Below are 17398 nucleotides of genomic sequence, written 5' to 3'. Positions count from 1 at the left end.
AGCGTATGCATCCCATTCTACCCCCCAGCGCCAATCCCAGAGGGTTGCTAGTACCCAAAGCAGCCATCAAGCACTGATGAAAGCTCTGTCCAACACTTAAGTACCCAGGCACTTCTCCTTCCCATGCTCTCGCCAGTTATTATCAAAGCTAGGGGGCCATTACCATCGATGTCACCTACGTCTAATATTTTCTTTTGACGTCTCTGCCGTGACTCGATTTGAAATTTTTTTGTTATTATTTCCCCCGAAATCCCAAACAATTTCAACACAACAACAACATTCTGTGCGCCGAAAAAGCTCGCCCTCAAAACCTCGTTTGTCCTTCCTCGACGGACACGACCATCACGCATTCCCTATCTAGGACGCGTCTCCATCCATAATCGCCCTGTTCACCATCCAAAAAGCTCGAGGTAAGGACCACATGCTGCCCTGTTTCCTGTTTAGCGCTCGTTTGCACGCCCAACAATCCCATTCAGTGCTCTGCTGTGCTGCTGCTTGCTGCGATAGTATATCAATCATGATGATACTGGTCAACAGTAGCAAGCAGTCACCACCACAATGACAGGAATTGAGTTTGCTTGAGCGTTTGAGCTGCAACGCTTTGGCATGACCGTCGGCGACTGGTGACAATTTTGGCCGAAGCATTGCATTGTGGGCTATCTACCAAAGGAAGGCTTGCTTGCATCCCCATTCAAGCTTCAAGGCAATTCCGGTGCAGTCATGTCGTCGCTGCAGCACAAGTGGCAACGAGGATGGATGTGCAATAATGATCGAATTCGCTCCTTCCGTACGGATTTGATGAGTCTCCACACGACAAACGGGCTTCTTTCCTGCAAATTACCCTCGTCCTAGCCACTAACAAGCGAGATCCGATCAGTGCTCTTCCAGAAACACCAGGCTAATTGACTTTCCTGTCTACAGCAACCAAAACAAGACTCGCGGCGACAATACTCGACCTACCGACCCGAAGATACATGCAACTGCATCTAATAGTAGTCTATTGACACGTCTTTCGGCCATATTTCTCTGCAAACGCCAGACGCCCGAGACGCAAATCAAGGTCTGCTGGAACAGACAGGTCAAACTTTGCTTGCTGCTCTAGGCACAACAGTGAAGCTTTGTCGCGGACGCCTGAAATTGATAGCAGTTACGCGCCGCCAAAAGCCAACGTTATTAATGTAAGTACGAAGCGTGTTACTGTCTCGTGAGCCTTGTTCTTCAAAAAATAGCTTGACACTCACCTTCCTGGCGACTACCAAGCATTTGCTAACTATAGCCATTCTAGCCAGCCCCGATTCACCGGGTCTTTGTCATTGTTGGCAGCCAGACATTTCACAGCGACAGGCTATGTCTCTATCTCCTACAGTTATGAATATAACAAACGTCATGGATGAGAAACGAATGCAGCACTCAGCAACGCCTGAGCACCACATGCATCCGCAACACCAGCAACACCCCGGTCTACCGCATCCCCAACTTATTGCAGCCATCGATCGATCTGGCTCACCACATGGATCCGAGAGCTCACACTACTCAGCTCCCCGCGGGGGCGGCGCCTTGGAGAGCCTAAATGGCATGGGCAATGCCCGTCCCTATGGTTCTCCCACATCTATGAACACGCCTCTCCCAATGTCAGATCCCCATCTTCCTCAGGGAATGATGATTCCGGGCATGCCACCTATGGGCCACGTCGGACAACCAATGCCTGTATATGGCCACACTCCGCCACCGAAAACTGAGAACCCGCCCCCAGTGAGAGCTTACCCGTGCAGCACGTGCGGTAAGGGCTTTGCCAGACGCAGCGATCTGGCGAGGCACGAGAGAATTCACAGTGGCCACCGCCCTCACGTTTGCGATTACCCAAACTGTGGTAAACAGTTCATCCAGCGCTCTGCGCTGACTGTACACCAGCGAGTTCACACGGGCGAGAAGCCTCACATGTGCGAACGCTGCGGAAAGGTACGCTCCGAAAGTATGAGTCACAGACCAAATCAAACTGACATGATGTTTCTGTAGCCATTCAGCGACTCGAGTTCTTTGGCCCGCCACCGCCGCATTCATTCGGGAAAGCGCCCTTACAAGTGCCCATATGCCGATTGCCAGAAAACCTTTACTCGACGCACAACCCTAACGCGCCATCAGAACCACCACACTGGCACGGTCGAGGAAGCTGCTGCTGCTACTGCCGCTGCTCTTGCCGCTCAGGCCAGTAAGACCGCCGCCAGCCGCCAATCTCGCAGCGATGGCGATCCGGCATCCAAGCACGGATCTCCGCTGAACACTCCGTCGCCTGCTCATCGCCAAATGTCTGGCTCGCCGGTTCCGGATCTTTCGGCGGCTGCTCTGCGCCAAAACGAATACTCTTACATGAGCAACAACGGAGGCTCGCTCCCGGCGCACCTGCGCGGTGGCATGCATCAGATTCCCACATCGGCACCTACTTATGGTGCGGACATGCGCCCAACTTCGCACCCCACGACTTTTGCTGCACCGCCAACCACGTTGGAGCCCAGTATCGAGTCACACCAGTCAGCTCCAGGAAGTGCTGCCGGTAGTCCGCACATGGGCAGCGTTGGTTGGGCGTCTCCCACTCACATGGCCTCGCCGACACATAGCCCAAGTGGCAATGGCTATGTATATCCCGACCCTGACCAGACAGCATTTGCCACGGGTGGCTTGGGACAAATGGGTCAGATGTACTACGGCAATGCCGCGCAAATCCGACGCCCTCAAAGCACCGAGCCCGGCATCAATGGTTTCGATACAAAGCCACGTGCTGGAGATATGTGGTCGACACCTGCGCAGTAGGATGGCACAGTCAACACCAATAACACTCAAGACGATGACTTTGAACCTTCGTCGTGGTTCAATTAAAAGGGCGCCATGTGAGCGAGCTCATTGGCATCTGACCCTTCTCAAAGAATAGATCTCCTTTGTCATTCGAGCAGTTTGCTTTCTCGGCGTGCTGAATACCCACCCATCTGAAGGGAGATCCTGAGATGGATTTGTAACGGACTGTGATTGGCGTTTACGGAGTTTTCGAGAGAACCGGATTGCGCCACACATTGATTTCTGGTTTCAATTACAAGAAAAAAAGTCTTTTTTTCCGGTACAGCTATTAATGCATGGCAAGCGTCGACCTTATACACCCCCGAATCGCCGCTTTCTAGAGGGAAGGTCAGAGGTTTTGTCATTCAATCACCGAGCTGTGGTTGGCATCGTTGATTTTTCTTCTTCTTTTTCTGCTTCACTCGCAATAATCACGCATTAGACTGAGATGGCTCTTGAGCCTTGAAAATTGCATAAAGCGATGGAGGAGGTCTTTGGGGCCTGGACGATGAAGCGAAGTTTTTCTGCTTTTTCTGCTCGTCAAATGATACCAGGAATCGTGACACTGGGGATGGATCTTGTGGTGGTACAGGCAGCTTATAGAGATCAATACGAAAAAAATGATATAGAAACTGAGGACTTGAAGTGACTATGATTCGGGTCGTGACATACTAGGGAGTCGTGTGTAATCCAGTTCATCAGTGGGAAATTATTGCATACCTAGCTACTATACAGGACGGGTATTTTGATTCCGGCGCTACATGACAATCTCTGGATGCGAGTGGCTTTGATGTGGCTGTCTAGTCGAATAATGTTTGAGTTGAAGATTGTTCGCGTAGCGTAGTGCGACTTGGGTATAGCCACGTGGGTTGTTCAGGGAATCAAACCAAGACATGGGCCAGCCCATCGTGTCTATGTATATCTTTTTCCTGCGAACAATTATCAGGTGCTACGCTGAGTCGGGGAAGTCCCGTAGACCGGTACCTCGTAGGCAGTCAGCTTGCCTTTCCTTGTTCGAGAAAGTCAAGCCCGGATCAGCTATACTACTACTATGTAGATAGTAAAATCTGCAATGTAGATCTTCTAGAAGCACGTTCGCCGAGGGAACCCCGGCGTTCTAACGTCATACTCCACACAGGGACTACCTACCTAATTTTTATGTGGTATTCCATGTTATGCGCAGCATGCTTACTGGCTGGAACGGGCGTGCAGCTCTGGGAAGCCTACAGAAAAAGTGTCGAGTTCGGTGCGCAGCTCAAAATCGATCCCGCATTGACAGGTGACCAGGCCAACTTAACTACTACAAGTACGTAGATTCTACTACTCCAGACTACGGGCCTCGATGAAAGCCAGCCACGGCGTCGGTGAAGGTCCCTGATTCGGGAGGGTTCCCAATCCTGACGCTATGAGTTACAGGCCATGTCATATCTTCCCTTTGCTGAGCAGATGGTGATGATGAACTCGATCTCGACCGCATCGATACCTTCCCAAATGGCCTGATGCCCATTCAGCCGCGGCGGGCTACCTATTGCTAGGCATGGTTTGGTTGCTCGAATGGCCTGATATCTGTGCGACGTGGCTGCCGGCACTCAGGACCGTATATTGAAGGGAGCCGGCGACTGCAGATGAAATGTCGTCAACAGGGGCCACGATTACTGAACGTTGGACATGGGAGAGAGCGAGGGAAGAGAGAATCTAAACCTAGCACAGGCAAAGGAAGGACTAGAGTGTGGGTGTGGGTTTTTTTTTCTTCCTTCCCCCTTCCATTCCGCCTGGCCTTGGTCGTTTGGGGTCAAATGCCGAGCTACTTTCTGCGCCGGCTCGACGCCTCCGTGGTGCATAGCTTGATCACAAATCATAAATTCATGGCGGGAACATCTCAACCTGCCAGCAAAAGTGCCCAGTGGGCAGCAAAAGTCTACAGTGAAACACGACGTCCCAGAAAAAAAAAATCATTAATTAGCAAAATGTTTAATAATACATAATCATGTATATCATACGTGGCTACTCTTGCTGAAATATTACTTGTTGTCCTCGGCTACGAGGTTGGCGGTGTTGCTTGTCGTGCGGCCACTTGTTTGTCTGTCTATTGTTATAATCCTGACATACAGCCAGCGGAGGCGCTTTGGGAAAACAGGTTCACGTCATCCGACTCACCTGATCAACATTTTTCTCAGTACCATGTCGAGCAGAAGACAATAATACTGTGTGCACCTCTCTTGTCTTTCTTTTACTGGACAAGCCTTGGGAGTCTGGAACTTCCAATATCATTTCGACGCAACTTCAATAATCGTATGATCCGTATTTGCTTTTCGACAGCCATATATCTATCATCATACTTGATATAGGCTGTTGTAATTCAAAGAACCTACTGGCTGCTGCCGCATCGGGAGCAGTACCGTGTGGTCGCGGACGAGCTTTGAAATCAGGAGACGCACAGCGTCCCGGCTCATGCGCTGTGCATATTGGAGACGAGACGATCCAGTGGCAAACACAGCTGTTGCTTCAATCGGAAGCCAGTATAAGACTTGCCACATATCTTTCGATAGTCGATGACCACCAATATTCCACCTCCCATTTCAGAGATTTGTCGTGAACGATTCGTTGTGTCCAGCCGACATATCGTCATTAAAAACAATATCTCTCGACCTACGCAAAAGAAAAGAGGGTACGATCATGACCAGTATTCAAGATCTGCTATCCCCCGTGGAGTCCAAGACATCCCAAGGGTCTTCGCCGCCCGCAGACAGAAAACAACACAGCACAAGCAACGAGACGTCACACTTTACGATAGAATTCATCCTCGACACAATATGTCCCCATTGTTACATTGGCCTTCGCAATCTCAACACGGCCATCGATCTCTACAAAAAGCAACATGCCAATGCTACCTTTGAGGTCACTTGCTCGCCCATTATCTTGAATCCCGTTGCGGGACGTAGTGGTAAGTGCTCGAGAACTCGTCTCACTTGACAGGACTTGTTTTTGCGAGATGACGAGTCTTTTTTTCCTTCTTCCAAACTCTTGGAATACATATTGATACTCCGGTATGTGTCAGCACATTCACTGTGGAAAGGAAAATGCACATCGTCTTTACAAAGTGTGAAGCTCCCGCTCGTTGCCCCCCAATTACTCAACTCTACTGCTTCTTATTATTTATTATAGAATTCTGCTGACCATGAGATGCTTCTAGTTGATATAAAAGGAAATTACTATCAACATACTCGGCACTTTGCACCGTCTACGATTGAAAGGTGGACGCGGCAAGGCGCTGAAATTGGCATCAACTTTGACTGGCTCGGCGGCTGGACCGGCAACTCTCGAGACTCACACAAGCTGTTACGCCTTGCGCTCGGCCCATGGCCATCTGCCATCGACCAGAGCTCCTCATCTACAGCTACACAACCTTCAGGCCATCCATACTCCTCTTCCTCCACTTCGGCAACCGACACTAAGCCGTCCACGTCGGAAGAAACCACCCAAGGCCGACCAGGCGCCCGAGGACCACAAACTCAAATGGAACTAGTCTCGACGATATACCGCGAGTACTTTGAAAACAACCGCGACGTCTCGAACCGGTCCTGGCTCCTTAGCCTGGGAACCTCGCTGTTGCCCGACGTGCCGCCCGGCGAGATCCAGGCGTGTCTCGAGAGCGAGGCCTGGGACGCGGCCATTGACCGGCTCAGCGACCAGAACCGCCAGCGCTTCAACGCCGTGCCCGTCTTTGTCATCCAGGGCCGCTTCGTGGCGGGCGGCTGGCAGTCGCCCGAAAAGTTCTTGGAGGTGTTTGAGCGCATCCGCGTCGCCGAGCCCAATGCTCCCGGCATGACGCTGAGTCCCCCGGGGGGAGGTTGGTGGGAGTCGGGCGTCTTTCGTGGAGCTGGACAACAGCAGCAGCAGGGGCCGTCAGATGTTCGGAGCGCAGGGGGATGCAATGTACGATGATACCATACACACACACACACACACACACACCCCTACATACGTATAATGGCCGCAATAAACAAAGTCTAGTCGAAAAGGGCCACTTGGGGTCCCTCTGTAAACAGTCCAGACATTGCTAATGGGGCGAATATCTAATCACAATGCAGCAGGTCTGCTGCATACGGGAGGCACAGTGCCCGAAAGCATGTGCTGGCCATTAATTGGAGGTAGAGGCATGTTACAAGTCATTGAGAGAGGGGGATCCATTGATCATTAATCATTGTTGCAAAACTGCAGGTAGTATGTAGTAGCAAAATACCAAGACTTGCCCCATTCCTCACCACCCGCCAGTATTCAAAAACATGGTGTATGCAGCGACAGGACCAAATATCACAAGCGGAGAATGATGACACAAAAAATTCAATGGCAAGGATTGGCGAGAGCGGACACTGTTGGGATCCATTGCCTACCTGGGAAAATTACACGATGGCATTTTACGTGAGGCGTTGCCATATGCAGAATGGGCCCTGCATATTAGCCACAACGGTTTTCCTTGTCCGTCCCGTGGTATTCGCCATACAAAGGGTCTGTTCCGCACATGTGTAGCAAGCAAGGATGCCGGGGGTTTCGGGTCACGGGATATGAGTAATCAAGTAACTTGCACGTAGGTGTTGGGACAAGGCTGGGCTAGATTTAGAAACAGAGAGACCACATGACCGACGGTCCCCCCTCTCTCCCGGACGATCACTCACAGTTTTTGTAAAACTGTATGCTAGAGAATGGAGCAGATCTTGAGGGGAGCAGAGAAAAAGGCATGCTGATATTCAAGCTCTAGACCCGGCCTGTTCCACCGCGGAATAATATCGCGAGTCGGATATGATCAGCAATCATTTTGCATAATGCATGAGTCTTGGACAAGAACCCAAAAAAGAAGTGATTAGTATCGCCAAACACAACATGAACGTTGTACAAAAGCAGAGTGACCTGTAAGACAAATCATCACCAGCACCATCCGAATGAGAACAACGGGACCCCCCAGAAAAAATAAGGGTATTTCGGAATAAATGCGTGTCTGATTATATGATCAAGTCTCCAATTATTCCCGGACATGACGTCCCACAAATTCTGACGAAAGAAATGTTTTGATCTGATTATATGATTATATGATCAGAAGAATCCTCGTGACCCGCTCATGCAAAGAAAGTCTTCTGCAGCGTCCGTATCCACGCCCGTATTTCCGCCTGTAGGATCAGACCACATAACTCGAGACTTTCCCCGGTGGAGAGAGATGGAAGGAGCACAAACACACGATACCATGTCAAAGTTGCAAAGTTGAGATGAACAAACAGAGTTGATTCTGACCATGGGTGTGCTGTGTGAAGCTGCATCAAGACCCCCCCGGAATAACCCTCCGGGCGGAATTAAATTGAGGTCTAGGCGGGTAGATATAATTGCTTTTTATATCGAAACCCTGCCAGCATAACGCTTAAAATTGATAACCACGACTGTTTGACAAATATTCATGCAGCAGACCCAAGCCGACGACACTTTGTGTCACAGAGGCAGTGATCACTTTTTTAGATGATCGCAGGGCCTTTTGAGTTCTCGCAAAATCATGTCACCTCCCTTTGCGCATCGAATCCGAAATTCCTTTGCTGAGGTTTTCTCGCCATCGTTGGCCACATGCCCGGGGGTTTCTTGCAATGATCTACGCCTGATCAACGTGCCCTATTCCGAGGTGGTGAGAAGATAATCACAAAGCCCTAAAGTGAGTTTTGCGCATCAAGTCATGAATGAACATCATGGCAAGTAGTCCCGGCGGTCGGTGGGCGCTTGACGTCAAGCTCCCGGTTACCGAAATTCGGGGTTTGGCAAGTCATGACGTCTCAAGCAGGAGCACAGCACGGGATGACGCCGTTGGGAAAACAATCTTGAATGATACCTATGTGGTTCAACTTCCACGAGAGGCTGGGAGTACCGCAAATAAATCAGGACCAACTCCCCTTTTCGCCGCGCCATTTCCCTTCAATCTCCATGCATTTCCTTTCCGGAACGCCGAATGAAACTAAACTAAACGCGATAGTGAGACTGCAAAATAGATCGTGTGAAGCAAAACGATTCTCACTACTCAGCAGCTCTGTCGTGCCATCTAAAAAACGCCAATCATGCAAATGCAAGCCATAAGAAATATTGTGCTATCGGAAGGAGGTGTCGCATCCAAAATAGTTCTCGTCTGTTGCAAGTCTCTATTTTCTAACAAGATGGCTGTAGTCTTGCAGAATGTGCTTCATGTGCTCATTGGTTTGCTTCTTGCTGGTACGGTTGACGCGCCTCTTTTGCTTCTTCTCGGTTGTCGCGACCTTGTTCAGCTTGGGATCATCGCTTGCTGGCTTCTGGCCGATGGCTGTCAGTCGACGAACCATGTCGTCCACATCGGGCAGCTTGACCTTCTTCCACATGACTCGAAACTCGGGGTCCACAGCATGGAAGAGACTGGGTTGGTCGAGCCAAAGGTGCGTTGCGCGACCGTCTTTGCGGGTTCGCACCACCAAAATTTTGTGTGCTGCTTCGAGCTCGTCAATGGCCTTGTCGCAATCAGGCCAGCCGTCCTTCAAGTCCTTGACTTCGAGTTTGCTGGCGTCTGTCTTACGCTGTAGGTAGTCGAGCAGCGTCGTCTTGCTCTTGACACCAGGAATCTTGGCTCTGAATTCATATCGACCCGTCCGCCATGCCGGAATGCCCTTCTCCTTCAAGTCCTTGACTCGGGCGGCAGGGTCAGGAAGGAACGTGACCTGTCCGTGCTCGCGCAGCCCCTTTGCGAACTCCTTGTGAAAGTTCTCTTGAGCGTGCTGTAAAGTCAAATGGTCGAGGATTTCCTGCAGAGTCTTGGGTGTGCCCTTGGCCTTGAGAAACTCGACAGCATACAGCTTCTGCGTCCGGTCGTCGGCACCAAAGCTGACAATGGAGGCAGCCATGGCGGCTGGGGTCGGGGTCGGGGTCGCTCCATCTCGTGCGCGGTCCTCGCGCTTTTGTTTCTTGGACGGTGTACCGCCATGGGAAGCGTTTGATGCATTCGATGGCGAGGGGGAAGGCGGTGCCAGCGCGCGCTTCGCGCCCATGACAGGTTTCGAGGCCATGACGGCTGCGTACTGATGTTGCGCAGGCAGCAAAGTTCTAGTTGAAAGTCGGGGTTTGCTGCGCCGGAGGATGTATGCGACCGGGCCTCGATGCACCCCAAAACTGGACCGACGGGCGTCGACGTAGAACGGAGATGCAAGAGACTCGTTCGGAATGCCTCTTTGTCAAGTGATTGTTGATGGTGCTGTCTTCTAGAGATGTGAGGACAATGGGGATGGAATGAAGTTGATTCAAGACGGGGCCGTCTAGGCCTGTGCTAAGTCTAGTGTTGAGTTAAAGCTCCCCCAACCCAGGCGACCACTTACATTAAGGTAGGGAGAAAGGTGACGGTAGGTGGGTCCCCCAGAAGCTCAGGGCTTACATGTACAGATTATGTGCTGATTGACAGCTGCTTACCTACGCTAAGGATACGGATGTGGTAGTATAACAAGTACCTACGTCGTACGTACTTCACATTGGTCAATCCGGGTTACGTGATCACCTCGGCATCATAATCGTCTGCTTGTGATAATCGGTTTGTGAAAAATTCGCTTGATTTTGGGCGTGGATTCGCGCAATGCACGATAGTATCACTTGAACCCGACTTGAGTCTTTGGCATGAGTACACAGAATGTAATTTGACGTCAAGGACCACAACACCTCAATGTACACACCTCGCAATGCCATTCAGGGCACTGCAGGCCGAACTTGAATAATGTCAAAAGTGCACATGTTGCAGGCCATATTCCAGGGTTGTATAGAAATCTAACCCGGGATGAGGTTCTTTGTTTCTACCAGCTTCACATGGTCTGCCTCTGCCACGAGTAGATGCCGCATCAGTACGTATTCCTTCCATGCCACTAACAGCCCTTGCATGCGGTACGACTTCTCGGCTATCTTCCATCAGTCTGTGTATAGAAGAGGTGGTCGTTATTTGTATTGATCGATCCTTGATTCTTGTCAAAAGGGTTGACAACCTGCCAATCGTGCGCACGCAGATGCAATGCATCACAATTGGTTGCGATCAGAGGCCGAACCCAGCAGCCAAGACGAGGCGACGTGATGGACATGTATTCCATATCATAGTCACCATCTCATTGAGCGTGAACGTGAGAGACTTTGCTGGAACGGGAAATGGAACAGACTGTGATCGTCATCGGAAACAGACTGCGCATCAAGGCATGATCTATTAAACATCAATAAAAGCTATGTGACGACTCCCCCCAGAATATTTCAAGAATCGGCACAGCCAGAAAAAAAGGCTCTCCTGCAGGCGCGACGCATCTCTCAATGGGCCCTTAACCGTCGCAACGCCCAATTTCCATATTTTTCTAAAGCATAGCATGTGGCATTAAGGTGATCATCTGGACGTGAGAAGCAATTCTTCTAAGCCTGCTGCTCCTGCTGGCTCTGGAGGTACTGGTAGGCACCAAAGGCGGCCAGACCACCGATGAAGACGACAGCATAGGCAACCGTGCCGAGGCCGGCAGAGCTGGTGTTGGCCTGAGGCGAAAGCGAGGGCTTGGAGGCCGTGGGGCTCGGATCGCCGGGCTGCAGAGAAAGTCCGTTAACATAGTGTTGCAATGCGAGTACGAGGTGGAGGGGGAAAGCGAATAGATTATTTCACGGCAGATGTGCGCATTTGCCGAGCAGCAATTGGTTGGCAAGAAGCCCCATGCCGGCATCCGGGGAATATCCAATGTGAGAAGGTTTGGGGAGGGTTTTGGTGCTTACCTGTCTCTTCAGGGTGCCGACGAGCAGCTGCTCCAGTGTTTCCCGGGCCTCGTCACTGTGGCCGACATCCTCGAAAGCCTCTGTCGCATCCTGACCACCAACATCGAGCATCACCTCCTCACCACCGCTATGGACACCGTGTCAGTATACAATGCTCTTATCTCTTCCGTGTCGGGGTGTGATGTACGGAATCCCGAGGGTCGGGGAAGCAGTGGAAGCTGAGAGAAGGCAGCGGAAAGAGCTGGGTCCGATGCAACGGGGAGTTGCGCCATCCATTGCCTCGCGGGGGTCGACTTACGGGTGCTCGTCCACAAACTTGGTGCAGTCATAGATCTTGTCGTGAATGACCATGAACAGGTCCTTCTTGGTGTTGTGCTCGGCAACGTCCTGGTAGGTATACTCCTTGTCGGCCATTTTGACTATGCTTTTTTTTCTTCTTCCTTCCTTCCTTCGTGAATGATAGAGAGATTCGGGGCGGGAAAAGGGGCGGGTTTCTCTATATCTAGAAGTCGCAAGACAACAGATGCTCGATGCAAAAAAAAATTATTAAGTGAAGATGGACGTCGCAAAAGAACAACTGAGAAAACGTTGTATGTTGACCGCTGGCGAAAGAATAGAGGATTCGCTGGGAAATTGGCTAGATGGCAAGCGTTCAGTGAGAAAATCGAATTGTACTTTGCTTGCTTGGCTGGGCGCCGGCCTCAACAACCAGTCCCTCAGTCCCCTGCCAGGGTCCGAATCTTGTTGCCAGCTTGAGTCGCGAGCGAATCGGCGTGCAGATAATTATGTTTCCCGAGTCGCCAGCAAGGCTAGTCTGGTAGTTCTAGGTACAGCGCTACACAATTATTATGGGGCATTTACACCACCCCCCCGAAGCCCCTTCCACCATCCTTCCATCCCTTCGCCACGAGCGCGGACTTTCGAGTGCGGGGGTCCCGGCCAACACGATTACGGACGAGTGCTGGGCTGGCTACTAGGTATTACTATTGCCATCTGATTGTTGCGTTGGACACCTTTTTACCTCATCTCGGAGAAACCTTTCTTTCCCTCGTGTCTATTTGGGTATGGCACAATTGGGATTAATGGGCTTAATGTAAGATGCGATCTCCCTTCCCATGTTCTTCCCCGGTGTTGCAGAAATGCTTAGCAGCGACTCGGGTCTAGCAGTCTTCCCCATCCCGAGTTATGCAAATGTTGTCACGACTCAATTCGGGTCCTATTCTCGGCTGTTACGCCAGGTACTTATTAGAGGTAGTATGCAGATTCAGATTGACAGTGAGTTGGAGAAGATCAGACTATACTCACCTGGGTTACGACTTGCTGCTTGCTCGCGTCTCTTCGGCTTTCGGTATGTGCACCATCGCTTCTACGGCTAATGATTCCTGGATTGGGCCAGATAGGCAATTGAGCGGCAGCGGTCAAGCATGGTGTCAGCATCGTTCGATAGGCCGAGTCCGATTTGGCCGATAAGTACAAAAGTAAATCTGCGTAGGTATAAAGCATATAATGCTGACATGTTGGAATGGGGATTCCGGTCTGATTCCGGGCTCCACATCATTCCAACCGCTATGAAATGTCCATCCGCGGAACCATTTCTGTTTGGAGCTGCTGAAACAAGAAAACTCAACAAACAAATGGCGACTGTGATGATGTTATTCAGAACAAAAGCACAGTGGACGAAAAAAAGAAAGAATGAAAAAAATCCTCCGAGACAGTTGTCACACTTCACCAATGGACCTAAAGATAGGCGGGCAGGCGGGTGGATGGGAGCGTCTCATCCTTTGTCAGCGGGTCTGCAACCTGAGCTGCCAGCCACCAAATGACTACAAGGGATCCCTAGGGAATGCTGATTGTCTTGGCGCTATAGATATCTCGATCGGATGCCAAAATGTTTAATTACGCGATTGTTACCATGACTTGGTTCTAGGTAGTAGGTATATGTTTGCCGGTACGCTGACATTGCAAATTACTCTATCGCCCCTTGAAATACTTTAGGGAGACTGTTTTTCTATCTTCTGGAGCTACCTCCGCCAATATCCTGACCGACACGGTAGCTGGCTACCTTGTCCCACTCAATCTTCTGTCGCGTTACGGGCAATTGTCTCCTGAGAGACTTGAAGGCGCCCTCGCTCAGACTTGTGAAACCTCTGTTCAGCTCCTCCTGATACTTCTTCTCGTTGGCGCTAATCTCCTTTGCAATACCGGCACCGGTGCCAGAGGAGATTGAAGCAGTGCTTGACTTGTTCGTCAAGAGTCGCACATTGCCGTCCTCATAGTAGTGAACATCCACCTTGATGCTACCCTCCAAGGTGCCCGACGAGGGATCGAAGATATAGAGAGATCGCCAGCGACCATTCCTGCCTTGGTCAGCTTGCCTTTGTACAGTCATGTTCGTCTTGCATCGCTTACCAGAAGTTGTTTGGGCTATACTTGTTCGACACTATAATGATGGCCACTTTGGAGTCGTTTTCGATCGGGTAGGCGCCGTATGCCGCGTTGGGGTAATGTTCTGAGACATATGTCGAGATACTCTTTAATATGGACTTTCTGCAAGTGGATGGTCAGCATGAGCACTCTGCAAGTGGCCTCCTGCCATTTATGTATATGCCTCTTGAGCTCTGGATGAAACGTACACCAAGTCGGTCTGGCTGCCTTCCAAGACGTGGCTCTGCGCACCGCTAGCCTTTTGTGTGGCGTGATCAAAGCTGAAGCTGCTGGAGCTCTCGACATCGTAGTACCGTCCGTCTCCGAGCGAAGAATGCGAGCTGATAATGACCTGCTGGCTGCTTCCGGGCAGCTTGACCGTCGCGAATTGCTCCTCGTTGTACTTCTCGAACGCGGGACCGAGCTTCGACACCAGGCCGGGGTCGGACACGGTCAGAGACTTGATATCTGCGATGACATCTGCGAGCTGTTTTTTGGTATATACGTGTCAGCTCTCACGTTCCCGGTCTGCAGGGCGGATGGAGGTTGCGTAAGGAATAGGAGAGATCGGTCAAGGGGGGCTCTGCTGTGCTGGTATGAGGTTGGGCAATTCAGCGTACCTCGCCCGGGGGCGCGCCGTCGACGAAAGACTCAACCGTCGAGAGGTTTGACATGACGATTCCTTTCCCGCTGATTGCGATGACTGTATTGAGCTTGGGGAGATTGTTCTTCGTTTGCGTCAAAAGTTACTGTATTCTCTATGGGGGGTCATCGAGGTGTTTCGTTGCATAAGCTAAGTGGATAGACCGCGGGGCAAAGTGGGCTGCTACTCTCAGAACAAGGGGACTCTTGAGACCAGCCGCTGATAAAATGCAGACCAAACATTCCTAGACTCGACAATGTACCTGTATAGCATGAAATCGACCTCATTGTAACCTGTGAATTGATCCATGGACGTTTCTCTCTTCTCCTTCAATTTTTTTTTCTTCTTTTTGAATTTATTCTTATGCTATGTATTTCTCCCACGTACATGAGCAATTTTACAAAGATGTAACTTATCATGATGTCCCATCAACTTTGTCAAGGTCGGACCTAAATAAATAAATCGCTATTCGCTTTGAGTAACACCACGTGAAGCCATGGACACCAGTGTAAAATCAAATATGGATGTAATCCGAACTCAAATGAATTCAGCGGTAGTAGAGCACGCACCGAGTGAAATAGCTCAGATATCATGCCCAAGGTCCAACAATTTCTCCAACGAATCTCTACAATGTGGGCACAATATATGGATATTGATCAAAATAACAAGATTGTAACTCAGTCAGCCTCTGTGCCATGAGTTCGCAATGGTTCATCAACTTGGCAATTCTAGACTTATTCTTTAAAGTCCTGAAATATATACATTCGTACATAAACACCAACCAATGCAACTTTACCGACCTTTTCGAATCCCTCACCCCCATTCCTTGAGTACAACGAGGATTTGTAGAGGGGCTTTCATGGTGACTCATACCTAACTAATACTCGAGGGTGTTCTTTATACTGTCATAAATTCCTGGGGATGTCAGCTCACCAATTCTATGCTCTTTGGACTCGGGACACTTACTCGCAACGTCTGGGACATTGAATTTCTCATACATGAGTGGCGTGTGTATGCTCCAACCCGCAACCCTTTGCACTGGAGCCTCCAGCCTGACAAAAGTCTCCGGGTCTTCCTGTATTGCAGCCGCAACTTCTGCCCCAACACCGGCGTTGACCATGGCCTCATGTACCACCAACACTCTTCCAGTCTTTTGAACGCTTTTGAAAATCGTCTCCTTGTCCCACGGATATATTGTTCGCAAATCAATCAGCTCGACGGAAATGCCCAGGTCTGCTTCGGCTTTCTCCAGAGCGGCGTTGCATGTATATAGTGGCTGTCCATAGGATACAATCGTGACATCCTTGCCTTCTTTAATGACGTCTGCCTTTCCCAGAGGCAAGGTATAAGCCGCCGTGGGAACCTGCTCTACCGCGGCACGATACAGAATCTTGGGCTCCATGAATATGACTGGGTCGTTGCTCCTGATGGCAGCCAGCAATAGGCCCTTGGCCTGCAAAGGACTTCTGGGCATGACAACTCGGAGGCCAGGAATGTGTGTGAAGAGAGATTCCGGGCTCTGGCTGTGGTACAGAGCACCATGCCCCACACCACCACACGGCATTCTGACCGTGAGGCCACCGACACTCCTCCCGCACGAACCATCGCGGTATCGATATTTGGCCGCTTCGTTGACGAGCTGATCAAATGCAGGATATACATAGTCGGCAAATTGGATTTCAGCCACTGGCCGGAGGCCCTCGGCAGCTGCACCAATGGCAAAACCCATGATCCCTTGCTCCGTGAGGGGAGTGTTGAATACACGCTCGCCGCCGTGGAGCTCAGCCAACTTCATGGTACACCGAAAGACACCGCCAAAGGCTACATCTTCGCCAAAAATGATGACGTTCTCGTCCTCGGTCAAGGCCGTCGACAAAGCATCGTTGATAGCCTGAAACAGATTCATGCGCTTCGTTGTGCTGTTCTTGCCTTCGCTGGGCAGATCTGGTGTGGCCAGCGCAGTCTGGGAGCTGTGAGACAGCAGAGGTGTCGCTGAGTAGTCAATTGGAAGATTCAAACGGGCATTGGGTGGGTGCGTTGAATACTGTCGCCGCTCTGTAGTGGTGGTGAGCCTGGAGGTTGGCCGGCTTACATATGAGGCGGCCCTCCTCGATATGAGCCGTATGGACCTTGAGGACTTCATGGCAGTGTATTCGTTCTATCAGCACCCTTGGAGCTCATACAGAAAGTAATTGAGAGTCCAAAGTGGCATCAAGGAACAAAAGTCGTGGCATTGTCTCAAAGGAGGCGGCCAGGGCGATCGACGTTCAGGTGATGTCCAGCAGTAGGTAAAGAAGAAGTCGGTTAGTTGCGGTATCCGTCGCTAACCCCAGGTTTCGGCTTAAGCTATCAGTAGCGCTGGGGGATGGCTGCGGATCCCGGGTCAGATCACAGATAAGCCTGTTGGCTACATTACCTGTCATGTATGCACGTACCTACCTTGACGCACCGAATTTTGTTGAAAACTTTTTTGATGAAGCGATTTCGATCCCGCCACAAATTGGTCATGTAACGATTGAATATCTAGTCAAGATGTCCATCGAGATAGTCCCGCATATATGGAGTCGATCAAAGATCTAGTTCGGAGTATATTGTTGGGCAGTTTCCCATCCGTCACCAATCACAGTGAGAGCCAACCGGGGACGTGGGGCAAGACCCATGCCACTGGCGAGATCGTTGCTGTGCCAACGCACCATACGTCAACTGTCATACCTTCAGCCCAAGCAA

At 50.6% G+C, this 17398-nt stretch overlaps 6 protein-coding genes across 6 annotated transcripts; 2 read left to right on the top strand and 4 right to left on the bottom strand.

The window, feature by feature from the left end:
• Positions 1 to 1386: 1386 nt before the first annotated feature.
• PFICI_10100 (uncharacterized protein) lies at positions 1387 to 2808 on the top strand (the record flags this gene model as incomplete). Its single annotated transcript, XM_007838681.1, has 2 exons — positions 1387 to 1959; positions 2017 to 2808. The coding sequence occupies 2 exons, from the start codon at positions 1387 to 1389 to the stop codon at positions 2806 to 2808; spliced, it is 1365 nt and encodes a 454-aa protein (XP_007836872.1).
• A 2697-nt stretch (positions 2809 to 5505) lies between these two features.
• Positions 5506 to 6774, top strand: PFICI_10099 (uncharacterized protein; the record flags this gene model as incomplete). Its single annotated transcript, XM_007838680.1, has 2 exons — positions 5506 to 5773; positions 6023 to 6774. 2 exons carry the CDS (start codon positions 5506 to 5508, stop codon positions 6772 to 6774), a joined length of 1020 nt encoding a protein of 339 aa, XP_007836871.1.
• A 2225-nt stretch (positions 6775 to 8999) lies between these two features.
• PFICI_10098 (uncharacterized protein) lies at positions 9000 to 9890 on the bottom strand (the record flags this gene model as incomplete). Its single annotated transcript, XM_007838679.1, has 1 exon — positions 9000 to 9890. The coding sequence occupies one exon, from the start codon at positions 9888 to 9890 to the stop codon at positions 9000 to 9002; it is 891 nt and encodes a 296-aa protein (XP_007836870.1).
• A 1366-nt stretch (positions 9891 to 11256) lies between these two features.
• On the bottom strand, positions 11257 to 12018 carry PFICI_10097 (cytochrome b5; the record flags this gene model as incomplete). The annotated part of the gene is made up of 3 exons (XM_007838678.1): positions 11257 to 11421; positions 11605 to 11731; positions 11903 to 12018. The coding sequence occupies 3 exons, from the start codon at positions 12016 to 12018 to the stop codon at positions 11257 to 11259; spliced, it is 408 nt and encodes a 135-aa protein (XP_007836869.1).
• Positions 12019 to 13612: 1594 nt separating this feature from the next.
• On the bottom strand, positions 13613 to 14702 carry PFICI_10096 (F-actin-capping protein subunit alpha; the record flags this gene model as incomplete). The annotated part of the gene is made up of 4 exons (XM_007838677.1): positions 13613 to 13961; positions 14014 to 14151; positions 14238 to 14515; positions 14649 to 14702. 4 exons carry the CDS (start codon positions 14700 to 14702, stop codon positions 13613 to 13615), a joined length of 819 nt encoding a protein of 272 aa, XP_007836868.1.
• An 846-nt stretch (positions 14703 to 15548) lies between these two features.
• On the bottom strand, positions 15549 to 16814 carry PFICI_10095 (2-oxoisovalerate dehydrogenase subunit beta; the record flags this gene model as incomplete). The annotated part of the gene is made up of 2 exons (XM_007838676.1): positions 15549 to 15586; positions 15638 to 16814. The coding sequence occupies 2 exons, from the start codon at positions 16812 to 16814 to the stop codon at positions 15549 to 15551; spliced, it is 1215 nt and encodes a 404-aa protein (XP_007836867.1).
• Between the last annotated feature and the right edge of the window lie 584 nt (positions 16815 to 17398).

This window comes from Pestalotiopsis fici (genome assembly GCF_000516985.1).
Source record: "Pestalotiopsis fici W106-1 unplaced genomic scaffold PFICI_Scf_7, whole genome shotgun sequence".
Lineage (NCBI taxonomy): Eukaryota > Fungi > Ascomycota > Sordariomycetes > Amphisphaeriales > Sporocadaceae > Pestalotiopsis > Pestalotiopsis fici.
The sequence above is the reverse complement of the archived record's forward strand: the minus strand, read 5'-3'. Positions and strand labels throughout refer to the sequence as shown.